Below are 22001 nucleotides of genomic sequence, written 5' to 3' on the forward strand. Positions count from 1 at the left end.
TCAAGCTCTGTATGTCCTAAAAGTGACATATTTACTATCTCAGCATCAATGTTTTGAATCTGTTTCACGTCTGATACCCTACATATAGCAAATGAGTCGGGATCCTGATAATTGTTAATTCACATTGCCATCTGCTGGCGAAACCACACATCATACGGCCATGAAGCTATAGCTCAACCAAACTATCCACGATTCCACCAATCAGGTTGAAGGGTTTAGGTGGAGCTCTTAGTTGAAGTAAAAAACAGGAAGTTCACACAACAATAACAGCAGTTTGGAAACTTTTTTAATCTCTAAACCTCTCCCGGCTGTAACTTTTTATATTTATATTTTTTTAACAATTCTCTTGATTTAGTGTGAATTATAATTTAATGATTTGTGGAGCCTGGTGTCCTGGCAGTATGGAACTATTCCAGCACCGTTTGTTTACATGGTGAATCAGCTGACAAGCTAATGTTAGCAGCCTAGCTTTTAAAATTGGAGTCATATGAGCTGGTTGTTATCAAGTAGCTTTGTCCTCATGAATGAATCGCTACGTTAGAGAAAGAGTCGACATACGCTTACACATTAGTAAAGGATTGTTTTAGAGTCGCGGTTAACCGATAGGAGGGTAACAGTATGCTAAGCTAACGTAAAGTGCGCAAAGTGTTGAAGACGTTGGTTCAGGTCTTAAGTAAAAGAAAGGGGTGCCCTGCAGTGTCTCTGAAAGATGCCGTGTTCCTGTGGGAACTGGAGAAGATGGATCCGGCCATTGGTCGTTGTGTTGTACATCTTGTTGCTCTTAGTGGTTCTGCCGTTGTGCATCTGGGAACTGCAGAAGTCAAAGGTCAGTGCAGTTTTGCTCATGCTTCTTTCTGGGGAGATCTGTTGGTTTAACACAGAGATAACACTGGTTCTCAAATACTGCACTTGAATACAGTTGTGAGTTGTTACAGTAGTTATGTGGCGTTGTGTTATTTTGAGTACAACTGTGTATAAAGACAAACATGTTCACCATCAACTGGCTACTTGTTATCATGTACATTAGCAGCCGGTGAGCTCTTCATTATTAAGCACTTATTAATGCATTTGCAAACCTACCAGTTTGTGCAGTAATAGCACAGTGCTGTGAAAAAGTACGTCCCACCTTCCTGTTTACATCCCCACGTACGTGTTTCAGGTCGTCAAATAAATTTTAAGTTAAACCAAGTAAATACCAAATACAGTTTTTCAGTGATAATTTAATTTATTAAGGGCAAAACTATCCAGATCGATCTGGCACACTGTGAAACAGTAACTTTCTCCCCTTTGTTAAATCTTGAATTAACTGTGATGAACCCCCCCTTTTTATTTTTTTTTTTCTGAGTTCAATTTAACCGACCTGTTAAATCAAGAAATCACATAAATTACACCTATCAGCGTAGCAGGCTAAAAATCTCACCTTTTAGCCTGCTTCATAGCATCATAGCTCGATCTAAAGAAACTCAAAACAGCTGAGGATAATTATCCAAAAATAGAGAATCCTTGGAGCCGTAGTGAACGTCCCCAAGAGCTTTCAGCCCACTAAAATAAGAGTGCATTGACATTAAAACAATTCAGCAAAGAAAAGGTTCGCCCAAAATTCCTGCACAGCGATGTGAAAGATTTATTGCCAGTTATCACAAATGCTTCACTGCAGTTCTTACTGCCAAGGGTGTCACAACCAGTTATTTGCTTTGGGGAGCAATTACATTTTCACGTAGAGCCAGGTAGGTTTGGATAACTTTTTCCCCCCTGAATTAAAGAGCTTGTCATTTAAAAACTGCTTTTTTTTTTATTTACTCGGAATATCTTTATCCAGTATTGAAATTTGCTTGATGATCTGAATCATGTAAGTGTGACAAACATGCAAAAAAAAAAACAGGAAGGGGGCAAATACTTTTTCATAGGAATCTATATTAAGGATATTGAGGGAGTAATGCTAAACGCTAAATAAGGTATTATTATATAGGTTTTATAACTGTTAAGATTGCTGATGTTTTACATATTAACAAGAAACTAGTCAATGACAGACTTTGAAGTCTTGTTTTATTTTTTCAAAAGTCATAAAATCTGCTAGAGTAATATAGATGACCTTTTTTATTTTTTTAAATAACTACCATCTTCATTGTTCTTCTGGTGTGTTTAACTAAAACAGTCTTTCCTTAATTGTACTTTCTTTAAAAACTATCTTTATCCAAGTCATCACACTGCACTGCAATTTAGTTAAACACGTCCCCTTTATACGGGACTTGAAATTAAGTGTTCTTACATGGTTGTAATGTTTCTGTACTTCAGAATCTGAATACTGCTTTCACCATTGACTTTATATTAAATGATACCCTCCAAGACTCCAATGGCTAAATGACTTAAATGTTGTTGACTGTTCCTTTCCATGTCCCGACAGGTTGGCACTCATAACAAAGCATGGTTCATCGCTGGGATTTTTGTCTTCATGACCATACCCATATCATTATGGGGCATCCTCCAGCATCTAGTGCATTATACTCAGCCAGAGCTTCAAAAACCTATCATCAGGTAAAGATCTTAACAGTCATTTTAGCCACAAATAGGAGCCCAGAACAGATGTTTAACGCTTTTGTGCTTTCTATTTAAAGGATATTGTGGATGGTTCCAATCTACAGCTTGGACAGTGTGAGTTATGCATTTTTTTTAATGAAAGCCATCGCACACCGGTTTATGAGTTTATATATCCTCATAGCTTTTCCTGTTATTGTTCCCTTTTCATCTTTTTTTGTTTCCAGTGGATTGCACTGAAATACCCCAGTATAGCAATATATTTTGACACATGCAGGGAGTGCTACGAGGCGTATGTCATTTACAACTTCATGACGTTCTTGCTTAACTACCTGGAAAACCAGTACCCCAACCTGGTGTTGATGCTGGAGGCTCAGGAGCAGCAGAAACACCTGCCTCCTCTCTGCTGCTGCCCACCGTGGCCAATGGGAGAGTGAGTTCCCTTTAAACTTTTTCCTCTTATGTCAAACTGTAGCTGTCAGCAGGTTAAATTCACTGACCCAGAGTTTAGCTGCGCTCAAGTGTTGGTCATACCTTTGCTGCAAAAACGATATTAGTTAAACATTACCATCTGTTTATACTTTGACCCAAAAATGTTAGTTTTATGGACAATCTACTGATGTTTTACTGGAATTATTGGCCATAGTCATGTTTCCTTACTGTATCAATGAAATGGCCACAATTTAGAGATTTAATCTGTATCGGTCTTCTTGCACAATGTTTTCTCTTTCGATGTATTTTCATTTCAGAGAGGTTTTGTAAATTTAAACGGATGAATGAAATGAAACGGGTTCATCTTAATGTACTAAACTCTTGGAGCTCAAATCTTTCAGTGAAAGTCACAAGCTTCAAATTAGCCTCAATCACACAACATCTGTAATTGATAATTGGTCAAGTGTGCTGTTAATTTAGCCCAGATTTATTCAGGTGACCTTTGTATATAAGAGACTGGTGTAGATGTATAAAAAGAAGTACTAATGGCCAGCATCAGCAACCTCATTGTTTAAATAGGAATACAAATACAATGTGGCTAAAATGGGCCATAACTTAGTTTGTGTTGAGGACGACACAAACTAAGTTCAGTGTTAACTGTTATCATCAAGCCGGTCTCGGGCTTCTGCCCAAGTGATCCTGAGATACTTCTGCTCACCAGTCTTGGGCTTTTTCTTGGAATTTCAGACCAATTCACTTCTAATTCAGATGATCAAATTCCTCTGCAGGGTTCTGCTGCTGAGATGTAAGCTGGGAGTGTTGCAGTACACAGTAGTAAGACCTGTCACCACAATCATTGCTTTGTGAGTACCCTCTGGTTGTTACATGCTTTATTCTTTAACTGTAGTCACATTTTGTTTGGTGTCTGTTGATCTCAGCTGTGTGTTTCTCTTCCTTTCTAGAATCTGTCAGCTGTGTCGAGTGTACGATGAAGGCAACTTCAGTTTCAAAAACGCCTGGACATACCTGGTGATCTTCAACAATATGTCACAGCTGGTAATGGTGGATCTAAATCCTGTTAAAAGTTGGACTAAAATTGTTACAAGCATTCCCTTCCTTCATTCCCATTCCTTTCTATGTCTTCTTTTGATCTAGTTTGCCATGTACTGCCTGGTGCTCTTCTACAAGGCTTTGAGAGAGGAGCTGAATCCAATCAAACCAGTCGGCAAATTCCTGTGTGTGAAAATGGTGGTGTTCGTCTCTTTCTGGTAAATCTCAGTGTGTTAAAACTTCATGACATGACCCAAATATTTCTGAAAAAGTCATTTAAAACAAGGCTAATGAAACTGTGATTGCTGTAAATCGTTTTAGGCAAGCTGTGGTCATTGCTTTGCTGGTTAAAGTGGGCATTATCTCAGAGAAGCGCACATGGGACTGGCAAAGTGTGGAAGCTGTAGCTACTGGCTTACAGGTACGTGAGTATAGTTTAAACATTCTGACCAAGGTCAACAGAACTAATATATCCTATGGGACCTAATAGTGCAACACAATGAAGCTGTCCACTTTTTTTCTTTAGGATTTCATCATATGTGTGGAGATGTTTCTCGCAGCCATTGCCCATCACTTTAGCTTCACCTACAAACCTTACGTGCAGGAGGCCGAAGAAGTGTCTTGTTTTGACTCTTTCATGGCAATGTGGGACATCTCCGATGTCAGAGCAGATATTTCTGAACAAGTCCGCAATGTTGGTACGTGTTCCTGCTGTACTATAAGTGCTATAGTACCATAAGCTAGTTGGTATCGTTGATTATTTAAGCTATTTTTCCGACTGTTTGTATGGTTTTGTGACTGCAATACTAGAGTTGAGATCAAAAATGAGGAGCCAGTTCAACAATAAATACTGTCTGCAAGATGATTGCTCGTTACTTATGTATAACAGGCTATACTGAGAAGGGAGTGCCTCAGCAGCGATTTTTAAACACAATTTAAAATGTGTAGTTAGAACAACATTCAGAATTTAAAAGATTGTGGAAAAGGTGCATGTTGGAGTCGGTACTTGCTTGGCTTCTTTATTTTAGGTTCCCTTTACTCAGTAGTCACTGATTGTACTAAGTCCTGTGCAGTTTTCTGACTGTACAAAATGGTAATGGCAATGACCACGTGATGGTTGTGATCCCATCCAAGCAAAACAGAAAAAACTCAGAGCAAAAACACCTACCAAAACCATCTGTACTGTAGATGTACCTGTGATAATCTAGAACTGACTACTACACACTGCTACATGAATAGCATTGTTACTGATGTGAGCCATCATAACGTGATCTTTACTGCATCCTCTCTAAAAAATATTTAATAGTTTCTCTTTGTCCACATTTGCAGGAAGAACAGTTATGGGTCGTCCGAGAAAGTCCTACTTCAATGAGGCGCAAAGTGATGGTGAGCGATCCGGCCTGCTCTCTTCTGCGTCTCAAGATGCCATCACCGAAGCAGCTTGTAATCCAGTTTCTCCTAAGGGTCACTATCAGGGCCTGGGCAGAACCCCCGCTCCACACTCTTTGTCAGCACCCGCTGGGCTCGGCTCAGCCCTGTGGGAGGAAGGGTGTGAGGCTCGACCTGAAGAAACCCAGGATGAAGAAACTACCAACCAAACCAAAGACCCGACAGAGGCAGATCTCATTGTGATCACCTAGCTTAGGTGTCGCAAACAAACTCTGCCAGACATGGTTGGGCAGGGCCCAATTATAGCCTTGCCACATTTTTTCAAACGTCACTGATGCAAACAAGACAAACTCATTTAAAAGGGCACAATGACCATGTAGTAGTCAAAGTCCACTTCCAGTGACAGCTTCAAGAATGTTCGGTGATTTAATGGCACTAAAAGACTAGTAAGCAATGTCATTTTGCTGTTTTATGTTTTATTAGAGAGTAGGCTAAGCTAGAATTGGTTTTACACAGGAAAGACACAAGATCAGACAAAACATGGCTCTCACCGAAGAATAAGTGAAATATGGAGAAGTGTTTTCCAAAAATGAAACTATACAATTTTACGTGTCATTCATGCCGTAATCTCAGATGTGACGAAGAGGGAAATATGCAACCTTTTAAATTAAATATCATGCTTTTACTGGTTTTTGAAAAACTGAAAACCTGCACTATTATAACTACAGATATCTGCAGTCGTTTCGTTCTAACTAGTCGATTCAGAGGGGAGAAAAGAGCAACACGATCTTGTACCACAGTTAACTGTGGTACAATGATGTGTACATCACTAGAGGGGTCATAACTGACAATATCACACAGTATCAGTATAAATGTAGTATACTCCATTTCAGAAGAGTACGAATATATACAATTAAACAATCCTAGTATTATTAAAATCACAATTCAGTTTTAAAAAGTACAATCAGCACCTTCTGGTTGGCTCTTATCTATGCTTTAATGCGTACAGCTTACTCGACAGTTAATAAAATCCGCTAGTCTTCGCAGATGCCTTGTTCTGTGTGCTGTGTAACTAGTCTGTTTACACATCCATGTAGAATGTGTTTTATTTTATTTTTCAATCTGGGATCATTTATTATTTGGTGAGATGTTTTCTGTCTCTTGTAAACTGAAATAATTTTGCACCTGTTGCACTAAAGCCATTTGTTTTTCCATAGGTTTTTAAAGGATCCTTCTTTGTGAAGTCACAGATTTGTTCAGGGATATTGCCATCGTTAATGTACAGTTTTGGGATATCAGTGTGTGGCACAGCGAGGGGTAACTGGCATCATGCCTGACTCTGGTATGTCGCACTGCCTTATGGGATTTTCTTTTTCTTTTAAAATATGACTGACGCAATTGCATCAGATCCGTCGTTCTACATTTTGATTTAATTCCATCTCAGATATCCTCAATAAATCAAATGAAATATGACTTCGTTTTTCTTGCCTTTATTATAAAAATGCAACATTTATGGTTCAAGTGAATGATGTTTACAAAAAACAACTGTGTCAGTAATTAAGGGCTAATGTTTTTATTATCTACTTACAAACGTAAGTACAAGTCCTTGTGGACCTATTTTCCTTATACAGCAGGCTTTTTACTTAAACTTCTAACAAGGGTTTTTTCATGCAGGGAGTTGCTAAACTGTGATCCCAATGTTTTGAGACTAGTACTACATGAAAAATGTCAATAGAGAAAGGGCATTAAAAATACTAGGAATGTAATATTAGCAGCAGTGTTCTTTGAAATATACTCTCATACGTATTCTGCAGACAGTGCTGAGAATATTGTAAACAGCAGGCTGTGAACTGCTGGGCAAACATGATGACACAATTTCTACATGCAATTTACCGCAAGCATCTTTTTCTGCAGTATGATCTGTAACAACAAAAATGGCCATCAGACAACAAGTACACCGACTCTGATACATCTGACAGACCAATACTGTCTTTGTTATCAGTCAGCCGATACAACGGTGGGCTGAAATGTATTACAAATAAGCTAAAATGTGAGCGATTATCACTCCATCTGCTGAGGTGTGCTTTCTATATGGGCCAAAATGGAGATGGTGCTTTTGTGAAGCTTCACGCCGAGGCGGACCCACTCTCCTGCTCGTACCTCCAGGGGCTGCTGCAGAACGACGGCGGCCTGCTTCCAGTGAGCAGCCTGGCCGAGGGTGCTCACGCAGATCTCTTCGTCCAGGTAGATGTGATACCAGAAGGGAATTGCAGTTATCCTGCCTGTAGATGTAGCCTGGACCTGTTCATTCAGAACCAAAGAAGCAAAGTCAGAAAGTAAAGTGAGGTTAAAAGTTTTTGGGGGGAGACAAATACAGGTCTGACTCATTTCTACTTCTTTTTTCATGCTTGTGAATTTTAATCAGCAGATTTAATGTGTAAATTAATTTTCAGCACTTCAGCCCTGTTCTATCACAGGTGACATTTCTTTTTCAATTTATTTACTTTAAAAAAAATCTTTTTAATACATGTTCCAGTCATGATGCGATCACTGAAAGTACTGATGCACAACTAACCTTGACTTCTCTGTTAATGTAGTTTGCGTTGGCATCCATGAGGTTGAGAACAAAGAGCTCTACAGATTCACTGAGGTGTCTGCACTCCAGTGTGGAAAAGTCCAGAAACACATGGACCGGTACCTAAAAAACATAATAAAGGAAAGGGAACAATTATGTTGCATTTCATTCACCCACAAGTGAAAAAAAGCCTTCCTAACATTAACAAATACTGATGGTGTCAACAAATGCCATAACTACTATAAATACTTATAGGTACTCTAAATACTTACCCATAAATACTATTACCCAGTATGGCCCAGAACAGGCATTTATGCTTTGAAAATGTCACATAAACGCCACTTTACCAGGTACTTCCTGCAAGTACCAGGTTGGACCCGTTTTCCTTTACTGGCATGCATTGTGGTCTTCTGCTGCTGTAGCCCATTAACATGTTATGTATTCAGAACAAGTAATTTTTTGAAGTACAGTCACCTTCCCATCGGCTGACCTCCAGCATCAATGAGGCATTTTCACCCAGAGAACTGCTGCTCACTGGATATTTTCTCTTATTAGGACCATTCTCTAGAAACCCTAGTGATGGTTATGTGGGAAAATCCCACCAGATCAGCAGTTTCTGTCTGTCACCAACAACCATGCCACATTCATTTAAATCACCTGTCTTCCCCATTCTGATGCTCAGTTTGAACTTCAGCAGGTCGTCTCCACCGTGTCTACATGCCTAAATGCAACAAGGAGCTGCCATGTGATTCGCTGATTAAATATTTGCTTTCATAAGCACTTAAAACTAAAAATAAAGTGGCTGGTAAGTATATAAGCTCTAATCTTGTGTGAATCTCACTCATGCACTGGCTCTGAAATTGGCACTCAGTCACCAAACTTTTAAGAAAAAATTGAGAACCTCTGACATAAACACGTGTAAGTAAGCTTCAGGCAGAAGATTAAAAAAGGAGCTCTTGTTGAATCTTTCTTATTATTTCTTAAAAGAAGAAAAAAACTGTTTACTTCTGCTAAAGGTACAGATTATTTTAAAATTTAATAGCAGGCTAAGATTAAAAAGAATAAAGGAACAGCTAAATTGACTCACTGTTGTTGGTCTCAAAAATTAGTTTTTAACCACACAATGTTATTTTCAGCAGGGGCCTCACTCCCTCACGGGTTAGCTCAAAAACACATCTTCCACCTCATCCAGACGGGCCGCAGCAGACCTAAAAACCTGCCAGAAAGTGGCAGCACAGAAAGTGCCATAGTTTCCTTGACTACAGAACAAAAGAAGCTTTTCTCCTCCCTGTCGCAGTTGTGTAGACCTCAGAGCCCACTGTTTGATGTGCCTGATGTAATGTGCACTGATGTATTCAGGTAGGAATGTCTTAGGGCCAAGCTATGTGTTGTGTCTTGTGTGACAGTTGTGTTAGGAAGTGCCCTCCGCCGAGGGCTTCAAAGACAACATCTGTTAAAACAAACGACCGTCCCGAGAGAGGCCTGCAAAATTAGAGCGCAAACATCATGCTAGGGAAAGAAAAAATATTTCCAGACCAAATAAAGAAGAAGAAATTCAAAGGAAATCCACAGCTTGTTTCACGCAGAGACACACTTCAAAAGAAGAGCACAGAAAACAAAGTCCTGGACCTTGGTATTCCAAATGAAGTACTTGTGTGTTTTCTACCAATCCGCCTGATTATCTCTGGCACGTCACATTCGATCGGAGATATTTTTTCTTATACTTTAATAACACCGCACCAAGTGTCAGTCCTATTTAAAATAACCCTTTTGTACGATCTTTGTAAATGATGCGGGCTTACAAACATGGCATACTGTATGCGAAAACTGTCAATATTGACTGTTATTGCATCATGGACATGAGACAGAATATCAGATACAAGCAGCCAGAGAAGTACAAAAGCAAAGTAAAAACTGTTTTATGAAAACTGAAAAAGTCTTGGCTTTACAATCTGATTTGATTGTGATTCCCTGTAATTTATTTGACCTAATTTAAAACCACTATAGATCGTAAGAAGACGCTTTGTAGCTGAAATTATTAAGCTGTTATAAGTAAAACAACTCATGTCATCCTCCTGTTTAGAAATTAAGTCTTGAAAAATGTTTGTGCCATCCACACTGAGAAGAATATAAGTCGCTTAATTTAAAATGCTAATACAGACAAGGAATCTGGTCTGCTTAAGCATGAATGAAGAAATAATACAAAAACAAAAGTTTTGGAGCATGTTTGAGTACTGATGGAAATGGTGGGGGGTTTTCCAAGAAGGAACAAATATGGTTATGGAATAACGGACCAATTCTTCATGGCATAAATACTGGCTTGAGAACTAGTGACTGTGGAAGTCACCTGAGTACAGTGAACTCATTGTGATATTCAAGAAACCAGTTTGGGATGATTTGATCTTTGTGACATGGAGTGAAGAGGGTGGACATGGTCAGCAACAATACTCCTGTGAGCCTGTGCAAACTGTAGCTTCAGTGTCGTTATTAGCTGACATGTCTCCTCACTGACGCTCTTCTGCATACCTTGGAAGGTATAAAAGTTTTAAAAAATTATATACAAGTAATCTCTGTAAGCTAAAAGCTCAAGCTTCAGACTGTCCTAATTTTTTCTTCTATTACTGGGTCTGGCTGGTGTCAGCAAGAGGGGATTTCCTTATATGGTCATTCTCAGGCAAAACCAGAAGTATCAGGCTAAGCGTAGCATGCACACCTGCTCCATCCGACTCAGAAAGTTTAGCATTACGTTGCAGGTTGCAAATGTTTTGGTGGCTAATTTAAAAAAAAAACAAAAAAGCAAGTCAAATCTACTTTTCAAACAACAGTCGATACTAATTGCCAGTGGGTTTGTCCTTTCACAGGTAATAATTTTTATCAAACTGTGGTATTTTTTTTCCCTGTGGATGTTCACAATGTCCATATTCCAGATTGGATTCAATGTACAGATGGATCTGAGACGCTGCCATTTTTTTTTTTTTAAACAACCTCCACACCGGCAAGTGGAAAAGATGGTGCACACAAGCACAAGCCAGCTGGAGGCAAATCAAAGAAAGTGGTTTTAGGGAAGGTGGTTTTAAAAAGACAAAAGCTGAAACTGAGTCTGTGCAAAGGTGAATGAACTGAAGGCTGGCATCAACACCCAGTGTAAGATAAATAAGGATTTATTTATTTTTTACCTAAAAACCACTAAACTACATGGAAATAAGTATAATTTTCACCCACAGTACATGGAAATTATGGTAAATTGTCTGGTACTTACATAGCACCATTCTACTCAACACTCAAAGCACCTTCTATTACTACCAAGTCTCATTCACCCTATACACAGTCAGAGTGCTTTTATGTCCCCCAAGCCCTTTTTCTAACATTCACACAAAACTCCAGGTTCAGAAGCTTGCCCAAGGATACTTCAGCACATGGACTACAGGAGCCAGGGATTGATCCACTGACCTTCTGACTCTGACCTGAGCCACAGCTGTCCCGAACGATGGAGCTACAAACTTTAACCGGGGCACTTTTGTTTGATTCTGATCAAAGAGTTGTTCGAACTTTGCACTACTACATGGTGCTCTGTACACAGCTTAGAAATCCATGTTAAAGGTGACAAATTTATAGAAACTAACATTAGCAGGGATTGTAATCAAAGGCATATTTTTAGAACCTAACGATATTTATGCAAAAAAACACGTATTTACCAATTTAAGACACACACACACACACACACACACACACACACACACACACACATACACACACACAGAGTCACATGCAAAATAAAATACCATAATAAAGTGTTCTGGTAGATTTTGCAGTCATACTTACAGTGAACTGGTTGATAAAAGGAGCAATATTGAATCCAAGTGTGGGCTCCTGACCCTGGACAGCGCTTTCCAGTAGCAAAGTCTCAGACTCCACCAGCATACCATACACCACAATCTTTCCCGGGAAAATACGTCCTCCTTCCTCCAGCAGACATCTGGGATAATTGATAGAAATTGAGCTGACACGTCTAAAAGCAAAGCACTAAAAACTGAATTAAAACATGCAAAAGCAAAATACTTTATCAGTTGCACACTCCTACCTGGCCAGTGACGCTTTCTCCATCAGCTTCTGCCGTATGAGGCCGCAGGTTTCTACACAGTCCAGGATGATGGCACTCCACAGCTTCTCCCTGGAAGGCCTTTGCAGCATCCCCTGCTCATCCTCCGTGTTGTTTAGCCAGAACTCCAAATGCTGTTCCGAGACATTATTGGAGCGAGCCAGTCTTATAAGCACTTCCTGTTGCTTCTTCTTTTCCACCGAGCTGAAGGCTTTCACGTGACCCTGGCTGGCAGCAATTAAGGAGAGCAGAGAGAAGCCTTCCGACACGTCAAGCACATAAAACGGGCTCGCGCAGCGTGTGGCCACAGCGGGGCCGGGCTGAAAAGCAGACCCTCGCTCTTGGTTTTGGCACTTAACCTTCAGCTGGGAGATGAGTTTGGCTAACGCAGTGCAAAAACTCTGATGGTAATCCTGATTGTTCAGGAGCGCCATTTCCGAACATTCCAGCATGCAGAAGTCTCTCGCTTGACTCTGATCAGTCTGAAGACATGCTAATGCACTGCACAGTTCTGCCTCTGGGTTTGGGTTTGAAACAGGATACTGAGAATCCATTAGTTTGTCTAAACTGATTTTATGGCCGTCTCTCAGCACAGCAACACTGCAGAGCCTCAGGTAGGCATCTCGGCAGGAGACTTCAACAATCAGCTCATCTCGTGGCTTCAGGACAAAACCTGAGAAAAAAAAATTCAATGAAGGAAAATGATCAAGAGACTCAAGAAATAAAATTATACTGAAAATTCAGTGTAACCATTAGGCCTTACTAAAGATGCATTACTCTTAAATAACACGTAATCATACATTTTTTTGCCTGTTTTTGATCATTTTTATTGGTTTGTGTTTGCGTATGGCTTCTCAAACGACCATGAACACCCCTGTGTACCAAAGTATTCTAAAGTAAATATAAGGTCATCTGTCTGTCATTCATTTACAATAATGAGGGACACTGATAAAGTCCTACACAAAATCAAGATCGCTCCAAGTTCATGCTGTTGAAGCTGCTTCTACAAGCTACTGAATCATTTTTATTTATTTACATTTATTAAATAAATAGCACCACGTTTTGTTTTTGTAACACTCTGATTGGAACTAAAAAAGGATCTATTTTCTGACTGCATACTATTCAGTACTTGCATCCTTCCAGATAAGGAAATGTCTGCTTTTACATGCTTCGTCTATTCCTTCTCAATCTTTTTGTGTTAGCAACGAACGTCACTTGTGTCAAAACCGTTATTTTAAAATAAGTACACATAAACATGATTTATAGACACAGTAAAAAAATATAGTTAAAAACATCTTAAAAATATACTGAACACTATTTAGATGTCTGCTGAAATGTGAGAAATGGGCACGCAGGATGGAAAACAAAAAGAGCACAGAGGAGACGAAAGGAACCCAGCAGAGAAATTATAATTCAAGGGACCAAGCAGCGAGAGGATTCCTACAGGAATAACATCTGCTCGTGTCTTCGCGTCAACACGCGGCTCGTCACAGGCGTTTGAGGAAAATGCATATTTATTGCCTATAAGAATTTCATGAACACTAAAGAGTGTCACAGGCGATCAGGGCGCACGTGTCACGGCAGCGGGGAAACGGATGTTGGCGATCACCGGGAAAGGTGGCAGCACCCTTGAGGCTGCCTTCGCCAATTAGCGCTGCAGTGAAATGCTGTAGAGGCCTGTCTCAAAGATGATGTACTGCGATGCCAACCGGAACATGTCACCTAATGTCGGTGGCTATTAAGTTCACGCTGGCCTGGGATGGTAGCAGAGTAAAGAGTATGCAGTGCCCTTAGGTACATTTGCCAAAGTTAATTTAAAGCTCAGAAAGCAATTAAAACTTTTTAAAAGTCTTGACAGTTTTAATGTTTCATAGTATCCATTTTATGCTACTTTAATAGCCTTACTGTGAGCCTTAAAAATACAGAGACGTGTGCTATTTTTATTTGAGCTGATACCATATTTCTTAAATGAGTCTTACAATTTCACTAAAGGTGATTTTTACAGTGTCACTAAATTACATGTTGTAATGGAAAATTCCCAGAAAATAACAACACAGAAATTATTATTAGCAGCTAAAATGCTTCTTAAAGTAATCCACACATTATTAAACAGAGAAGACTTTAACACACACTGCCCTCATCTGACGTAACACAGAAATGCAAGATAAACGAGAAGCAAACACAAGCAGATCAGATGTTTCATTTAAACATGCTCAATTCATGAGAATGAAGAAGTGGACTGGTTATGTGCTTAAAATTTACCTTAAGACAAGGCTAACAAAAGCAATGTATGTAAACTACAATAAGTGACGAAGTCTCCACCTATCTTACCCTTGGCACTGTGGAAGGGGTAGATGGCTTGTTCCCAGCAAGTGTCCTCCTGGGGTCCAGTAGACAGACTGTTCTCCTCATCCAGGTGGAGCTGGAACCACACTGCCAAAGCATCCAGCTCTCCCTGCTGAATGACGGGCAGCCGGATCTCTTGAACCTCCCTGGAGCTCAGACCTTCCAGCTCCTACAGGTTACAAAACAAGTCACACTTAAAGCAGAAGCAACACATCTCTGAAGGAGCTAAAATCAAAACTCAATTCAAGCTTATACTCGGAAGGGCTGATAAATTTGACAGATGTTGCTGCTTTTAAAGTAATTCAAAGACAATCTGCTTGTTAGACTGAACAATAAGCAGATGTTGTCCGGCACTTTCAGAAATTTCAAGTCTCCAAGACCATTACCACTGTTTTGCTATTAAATCTCTCCTCTCATGCTGCTGGCACGCACTGAGAGTTGCAGTGAGGCGGTTACAGATTATGACATAAAGCGGGTTGTCTGCTAATCGGATGGTCAGTGGTTCAATAACTGGTTCCTCTAATCTCTAATCATGTGTGTATGTGTTTGTTAGACAAAGGCATTTAAGAATTAAAAAAGCACTGATATGAATGCATGAATGAGGCTTGTAGTAATGAGCACTTTCTCCTCAAATTGAGTAGAAAAGCCCTACATTAGTACCAGTCCATTTTCATCTATCGCAAAGAGCAGCGTAGTATGCAATACAGCAAACATCATCTGAGATGGTTCAATTCCACCTTAAAAAAACAATATTTACTTCAGTGCAAGCATGCCAGTGGATATGTTAAAATAGTTCAAAATTTAAATGCTAACACTAGAAAAATACATTTCCAAGTTGCACTCATATCTATGAAAAGGTGGATTTGAATGGGAATTAGCAGAGTTCCCTCTAGTGGATAAACTCTGCAACATCAACACTCAAACACAGCTGAAGGTTGTTCCTCTCATCGCTTCTTATTTTTTTTAATGTAATTTATCAGCCAATATAAATGCCAAAAACAATCTATCAGCTAATCTATCACCTTATCGATATATCGGTCCGGTTCTACACATAATAATCGTAATCTCATACGCAAGAGGTTCTTAAAGGAACACCTTCCAAATGTTAAAGAACAAAGTGCAGCTGGAAAAGTTTCACTTTCTATAGTTTTCAAGACACCAGCTGCACGTTTCAGCATAAATCTAAGTATCACTTATCTGCTAAAGTGGCAGCGTTGCATCGAGGCGACAGCCCGCTTACTACACGTGTATGAATAAATATCCTTTGCCTGTAACGAGGTCAGATAATTCTTTTCTCATTATTAAATTATTCTGGTCATTGCTATGGCAGACAAAGGACACGCAAAAGTAAAGTCAAAACAAACTAATATCATACTGGCTATTTCTGAATATGCGTCAGCCCTCATCACCTGCACATTGTTGAAATCTATGTTGAGGGCTGTGAATGGCTCTGTGAGAGGTTTATATCCTCCTGGCAGTCTGCTGAGTCTTTCTGTAGTGTACGGCTCCATGGAGTCGTCTGGTTCGGAGCTGCAGCTCACTGGGCTGTGGAGCTCTCCAGCTGCAGCCATGGAGAGACCGCCTACCTTTGTCACACACAGCCTGCATAAAAAGAAAAAAAAGACACGCAGTCAGCTGATTGATGCAGACAGCTAGTGAACACAAGTGTTCTTTTTAAGGTCGCTCCCGGGTCTACCTGTGATGCCGGCGGATCTCGCTGCACTCGACAGCCATACCAAAGACAGTGGCTCCTGCGGGGATGACCCGTCCTGTGGCAGACTGCTCCCCAAATTCATTCTCACCCCTCTGTGGGGAAAAGGCATATTTGTGGTTAATGCTACTGAGCATTTAATCCTATTAATATTGTTAACACTTCACATGAAAGTCGACTGGATGCATTTGGCTTTAACAGCATGTGTTATTCTGACACTTAACAGGCTGCTCCTTGGCTATACATTAACAGATGCTTGTGCTGACACTGTGTTACCACCCAGGCCAGTGTCGCCCGCATGTAGCTTTTTCTGTGCTTTTGTCATAGGCGGATCCTGCTCTGTAGTTCCTCTTACTCTGCCAACCAATCGGCAAGCTCGACCTGCTTTTGTTGCCTTATTTAAGCACTTCAGGTCAATACCAGGTGACTAGAATTGCATTTTTTGCAGCCCACCACTGCACCTTTTGGTCTACGCCACTGACAAACTTCTTATAAGCTTAACTGACTCAGGCTGAGCAGGCCATAAGCATGCAATAAGTGCAGTTTATCTGCATTTCTGAGGTATTTCTTTTACTGGCTGCGGGCTGGGTCAGGCTGAGCTCTCTCATTCACACAGATACACACACAAACACATAAACACCACAGCGAGACGTTTCAAATGGTCACTTCTTAGACACTGTTATATCCTGAGTGTTGCTTTCATTTTCCTTTTATTACTGAATAAGTCACTGTTACTTTGTTAGCCCGCTTCTGTCTTTTTATTCCTTTCGCAGATTTGACCGGTCCTCTCCTACTTGCAGTTTTATTGCACCTTTTGTTTTTTGCAAAGCAATAAATAACTTTGCTAAACCAACAACAACTGGTTTTATGCCTGTACCCTACAAACTGGTAACGCTGAGTTGTGACGCAGAGATTATGTCAGAACTTCTTTTTTGGGCTAAAACACGTGATCGCTTTCTTGATGCTTGTCCCATCAGTTCAATAGGAAGTGTTACTCACTAGAAGACTTTTGAAACCTTTTCTATCTCCATTTTCACCTACCTACATATGTCTTCTGAATTTATGTGATTTTTTTCAAATTAATTACATCCGTTTTATCCACATGGCTCATGTGCAAAACTGTCTAAATGTTTTATTTATTTATGTGGGATTTTTGAGCTACAAACATTGCTTCTTTCGTACATTCAGTCGTTATTTTTTAAATCTGATCTCAGACCAAAGCCCCAACCATGGTTCAGTTTGTTTTGTTGTGTAAGATAAGTATTGACTTTAAGTACTGAGCGCTCAATTGTGTGTTTTTTCAAATAATCTATTAAAGTACTTCACTTGAACATAGGAGAAACTGAACTTCACCCAAACCCAGTGTCATCCCTCTGTAAGTGCATGAATGCATTAATGATTGCAGCTAGACATCTGCAGTTTATTTACTAGTTTATGAAGGACTGCCGTGTTTACAGACTCATCTTTGTGTTTAATGATTAGGAGTTACCTTGGGCGGCAGCAGGAGGTGGTGCCAAGCGTGAATCAGACTCTCTATGATGCCCTCTCCAAACAATCCTGCATCTACTGTCTCTGTCACCACCAGTGATACTCTTTGCAGGAAGAATAAAAGCATTTATGGAAAAACCTTATTTTTTAAAAGACTTCATAAAACAAGGATCATTACACCACTACACACTGAGACTGGCTAAACTACAACACCTGGAGGGTGATTAAAAAGTATTTTAGGTACAAAGTGCACCTGTGCGGTATGTCCTTTGGCACTTCCATCTCTAGGGACTTCATATGGAGGATCTTGATGCTGCCGTCCATTCCATTAGCACTCACCACCTCACAGGCCAGCTCATACATGGTCTTTGACAGCTCACAGGCGTACACCTCAGCAGCCCCTGCCTTCTTAGCACACATACTTCACAGGGAGAAACAGGAAATCAGGACAAGAATTCACCTTTGTAGCCACAATAAGAAGCATAAATCCACCACTAACTCTGGAGTTTGTATCAAAGAGTCCAAATTTAACTTTCAAATCACACTGGATAACTTAAGCAAATGAACAGGTTTCAAATTCCAATGGAAAATGTCTCACCCAAGGATTCCAGTGCCAGTACCTATGTCAAGTACAGTGTTGCAGCCCTTCTGAACAGCCTTCTGAATGGCTTGCTGGTACTTCTGGTTTCTCCCGTGGTCATTGAGCATGAAGAAATGCCAGCGCTCCACCAGCCAGTTGGCCACACGGTAGAAGTTCTCTCTGGCCTCTGGGTAGTCTGGTCTCATCTTTAGAGCTTTGTGAAAATAACCTGCAGCTTCATCTCTAAATCCCATTCTGGATGGTAAAGGGGGGAAAAAAGCATAAAAATATAATTTATTGAGAGAATGTAAAATGCTACAGAACTAAGAAACTCAAGTGCTTAAAACACAAATCCTATAGTATAATATACTACAAGCAAAGTAATATAATAGAAATTTTTTTAATCCATTTTCTTCCACTTATTCGAGTCCAGGCTGTGAGGTCAGCAGTCTAAGCACAGATATCCAGATCTCACTCTCCTCCACTACCTTCTCCAGCTTTTCAGGGTGGGACGCTAAGGCATTCCCAAGCCAGCCCAGAGATGTAATCTCTCCCATGTGTCCCGGGTCTGCACTGAGGCCACTTCCTGGTAGGGCACACCCAACACACCTCACCTAAGAGGCACCCAGGAGGCATCCTGAACCATTGAGCTGGTTAATTTAGATGTTTAGTAGCAGCAGCTCTACTCTAGCCTGCTCCGAAATGACAGAGCTCATCACCTTAGCTCTAAGAGAGCTAGACCGCTACCCTGAGGAATGACTAAACTCATTTCTGCCATCAGTATCTGCGGAGGAGAGATTTAGACAGCCGTTAGCACATGATTCTCCTTATGGGGACCTGATATGTTTAATATTGTGGCGAGCTCAGACAAGGAGGAGACGGAGGTGTCGTTTGGTCTTGCTTCCCGTGAGCTAGCCAGGGAGCACAGCCGTTTATTGACATCTGCAGAAGAACACTGCCGCTAGCTAACTGCTCAGCGCGGCAACCGCACAGCAACAACAACAACACACACAGGGCGCCCTCTGACCCCGGAAGGACACACCGTCGCAGCGAGAGGGCGTCACCCGTCACTATGGCAACATAAACAAAACATAACTGTACAAACAGAACCCCGAACAGCCCTGACCCGCTACATAGCCCCCACCTAAGGGGTCAGTCGTCCCCGACGACCCCATTACCCCACACAAAGTCCTGCAAATGTCCAGGTGCCTTCTTTTGGCGCACCGGCCGGTCACGACCGGCGGGGGAAAAGTCACTCGGGTCAGAACATGGGGTGCCACCATCATCCCACTTCTGACACCAATGTGGCGAGCTCAGACAAGGAGGAGACGGAGGTGTCGTTTGGTCTTGCTTCCCGTGAGCTAGCCAGGGAGCACAGCCGTTTATTGACATCTGCAGAAGAACACTGCCGCTAGCTAACTGCTCAGCGGGCAACCGCACAGCAACAACAACAACACACAGGGCGCCCTCTGACCCCGGAAGGACACACCGTCGCAGCGAGAGGGCGTCACCCGTCACTATGGCAACATAAACAAAACATAACTGTACAAACAGAACCCGAACAGCCCTGACCCGCTACAATATGCTGCTGAGAATATAGCCCAGAAGAAGCGTATAGTATAGCTTTTATTTTGGAAAGAGCCATTTCTCTGTAATAAACTCTCTTTTCCAAAGATGAGTGATTCCTCAATCAGATACAGGGCTCGCAAAATCGCTAGCCCGACGTCCCGGGGCTAGCGATTTTTTCAGTCGGGGTACCAAAATCTATCTCTGCCCTGCCCGTCGGGCTTTTGTAGGAAGGAAAAATATATGTCAATGCTTTTGCATTCTTTCGGAAATGTAGCTGGGTAATTATGTCATTGGCATCGGTGAGCCACTGTCAATATGTGACATATTGAAATCGCGTTTGAATTTGCGCTTGTTTTTTGCTTTCACTTTGCAATCGCGCGAACTGTGTATAGAGAGCGACAGCACTGATCTGTGAGTGATGATAATTTGCGCACCAATTCCTCTGACATCGTCTTATCAATCGTTAGCTTACTATGCAAACATGACAAGTGAAATCTCCGCAGCAAGCTTAAACATGTGAGAGGTTGATCGCGCAGAGAATCGCTGAGCGTTATGTGTGTGTGTGTGTAAAAGCAGCAGGATATATATTTTAGTTCTGCTGAGCCAAATAAGACAGGTCAGGGTGAAGAAGTGACAGCCAAAGAAAAGCTTACCACAAAACGGAAAGTTATGACAAATCAGACTATAAGGCAAAAAGAAAGTGCAGCTTTATGGTTTCATGGACAAAAGAATTTCTGTGGCTGCAATATGACGAGCTATATAACCGGGCTGCACATAAGTGGTCCGCAGGTGCGCATTCGCTGTCAAAATAAAAAAAAAACGCGCACAAGATATGAAGTTGCAACGCGTGTTTGCATACATAAGATTTTCTGGAGGAGGACAGACATTTGTTTAGAACTCTTAAAGATGTCGAAGAAGCTCCTTTAAGCAATTACTTTGGTGTTCCTCCACCTCCAAACAAATGTCAGAAGGAGTCCGAACCACAAAAGAAGCGCGTATTCTCGGAAAAGTGGTTGCAGGAGGTGAGCTGGCTTCAAACAAATGATGAACGCACAGAGATGTGGTGCGGAATGTGCCGTGAAAATCCCACTCTAGCGGACAAAAACAGTGCTTTTTATATGGACGCAAACGCGCGTTGCAACTTCTTATCTGGTGCGCGTCTTTTATTTTGACAGCGAATGCGCACATGCGGACCACTTATGTGCACCCGTGTAAATAACATAATGTTCTGCCGGGTGTGTTGTTGGTTTTCTCTCGATTTCTGAGTCGACAAGCGCCTTTGTTACTGGGACCAGTCATTTTAAGAAAGGCCCCCATTAGAACCCATGAGAAATGCAAGAAATGCATTATTGCTCAGTCTGCAATATCTTTCCCAGAACAAACACCAATTGCAAATAACATACTAAAAATAAACCTGAAAAATCTGTTTAGAACAGCGTACTATGTTGCAAAGAGTGAACTACCACGGCACTTACCTTGAAACTTAAAAAGCAAATGGCCTAGATCTTGGTTCCACTTGCCTCTTACCCGTGACTTCAGTGGAAATTTCAAATTCAGGATCTGACACAGACTGATTCATGTCCTACACAGTTCTTACAAGTTCATAGAAATTTCTGTTCAATTAGAACCAAGTATTTGAGTTGATGATTGTAATTTTTATACAATGTTGTAATTTGTTTTTCAACAATTTTTTGATTAATGTTTTGTTTCCTTTACAATATTATACTTTAATGTATAATATTGTAAAGGAAACAAAACATCAATCAAAAAATTGCTCTCTTTTTTATTCGGGCTACTTACATTTATTTTGGGCTACCAAAAACTGAAGAGTCCCTGCCCGAAGGGCTACCAGGGATTTTGAAATTTTGAGAGCCCTGAGATATATTTATTTTTTTAATTACTTTTGTTTCAGCAACATTAAATTTAAAAACTGTACTTTTGAGTTAAAATATATATTTATAATTTTAATAAATGACAAATTAAAAAGGCATGAACATTTTTTTTGTATCGAAAAAATATCGAACCGTGACACCAAAGTATCGAACCGAACCACCGTGAATTTTGTGTATCGTTGCACCCCTAATATATAATATATATATATAAATCAAACACACACACACACACACACACAACACACACACACACACACACACACACACACAAACACACACACACACACACACACATACATACATACACTGACTGTATCTGTGAGTTTGCAGAGTAG

At 40.6% G+C, this 22001-nt stretch overlaps 2 protein-coding genes across 3 annotated transcripts in view; one reads left to right on the forward strand and one right to left on the reverse strand.

Annotated features, from left to right (window-relative positions):
• Nucleotides 1-223: 223 nt before the first annotated feature.
• On the forward strand, nucleotides 224-6879 carry tmem184c (transmembrane protein 184C). The gene is made up of 10 exons (XM_005935061.2): nucleotides 224-826; nucleotides 2405-2535; nucleotides 2616-2652; nucleotides 2763-2968; nucleotides 3756-3830; nucleotides 3930-4023; nucleotides 4123-4235; nucleotides 4339-4438; nucleotides 4544-4715; nucleotides 5347-6879. Exons 1-10 carry the CDS (start codon nucleotides 710-712, stop codon nucleotides 5655-5657), a joined length of 1356 nt encoding a protein of 451 aa, XP_005935123.1. The 5' UTR covers nucleotides 224-709; the 3' UTR covers nucleotides 5658-6879.
• Nucleotides 6880-6963: 84 nt separating this feature from the next.
• Nucleotides 6964-22001, reverse strand: part of prmt9 (protein arginine methyltransferase 9) — a 24795-nt gene continuing 9757 nt past the window's right edge. For both annotated transcript variants that reach the window (XM_005935064.3, XM_042225984.1), the window contains exons 4-13: nucleotides 18224-18460; nucleotides 17879-18046; nucleotides 17627-17729; nucleotides 16123-16232; nucleotides 15836-16028; nucleotides 14412-14595; nucleotides 12063-12753; nucleotides 11804-11957; nucleotides 7982-8104; nucleotides 6964-7707 (exon numbers count right to left, since the gene is read on the reverse strand). In XM_005935064.3, the coding sequence (XP_005935126.1) occupies nucleotides 7468-7707; nucleotides 7982-8104; nucleotides 11804-11957; nucleotides 12063-12753; nucleotides 14412-14595; nucleotides 15836-16028; nucleotides 16123-16232; nucleotides 17627-17729; nucleotides 17879-18046; nucleotides 18224-18460 (2203 nt within the window). In that variant the 3' untranslated portion in view covers nucleotides 6964-7467. The remainder of the gene's footprint in view (nucleotides 7708-7981; nucleotides 8105-11803; nucleotides 11958-12062; nucleotides 12754-14411; nucleotides 14596-15835; nucleotides 16029-16122; nucleotides 16233-17626; nucleotides 17730-17878; nucleotides 18047-18223; nucleotides 18461-22001) is intronic.

The sequence above is a fragment of the Haplochromis burtoni genome, unplaced genomic scaffold (genome assembly GCF_018398535.1).
Source record: "Haplochromis burtoni strain Fernald_Lab_line unplaced genomic scaffold, NCSU_Asbu1 Contig_191, whole genome shotgun sequence".
Lineage (NCBI taxonomy): Eukaryota > Metazoa > Chordata > Actinopteri > Cichliformes > Cichlidae > Haplochromis > Haplochromis burtoni.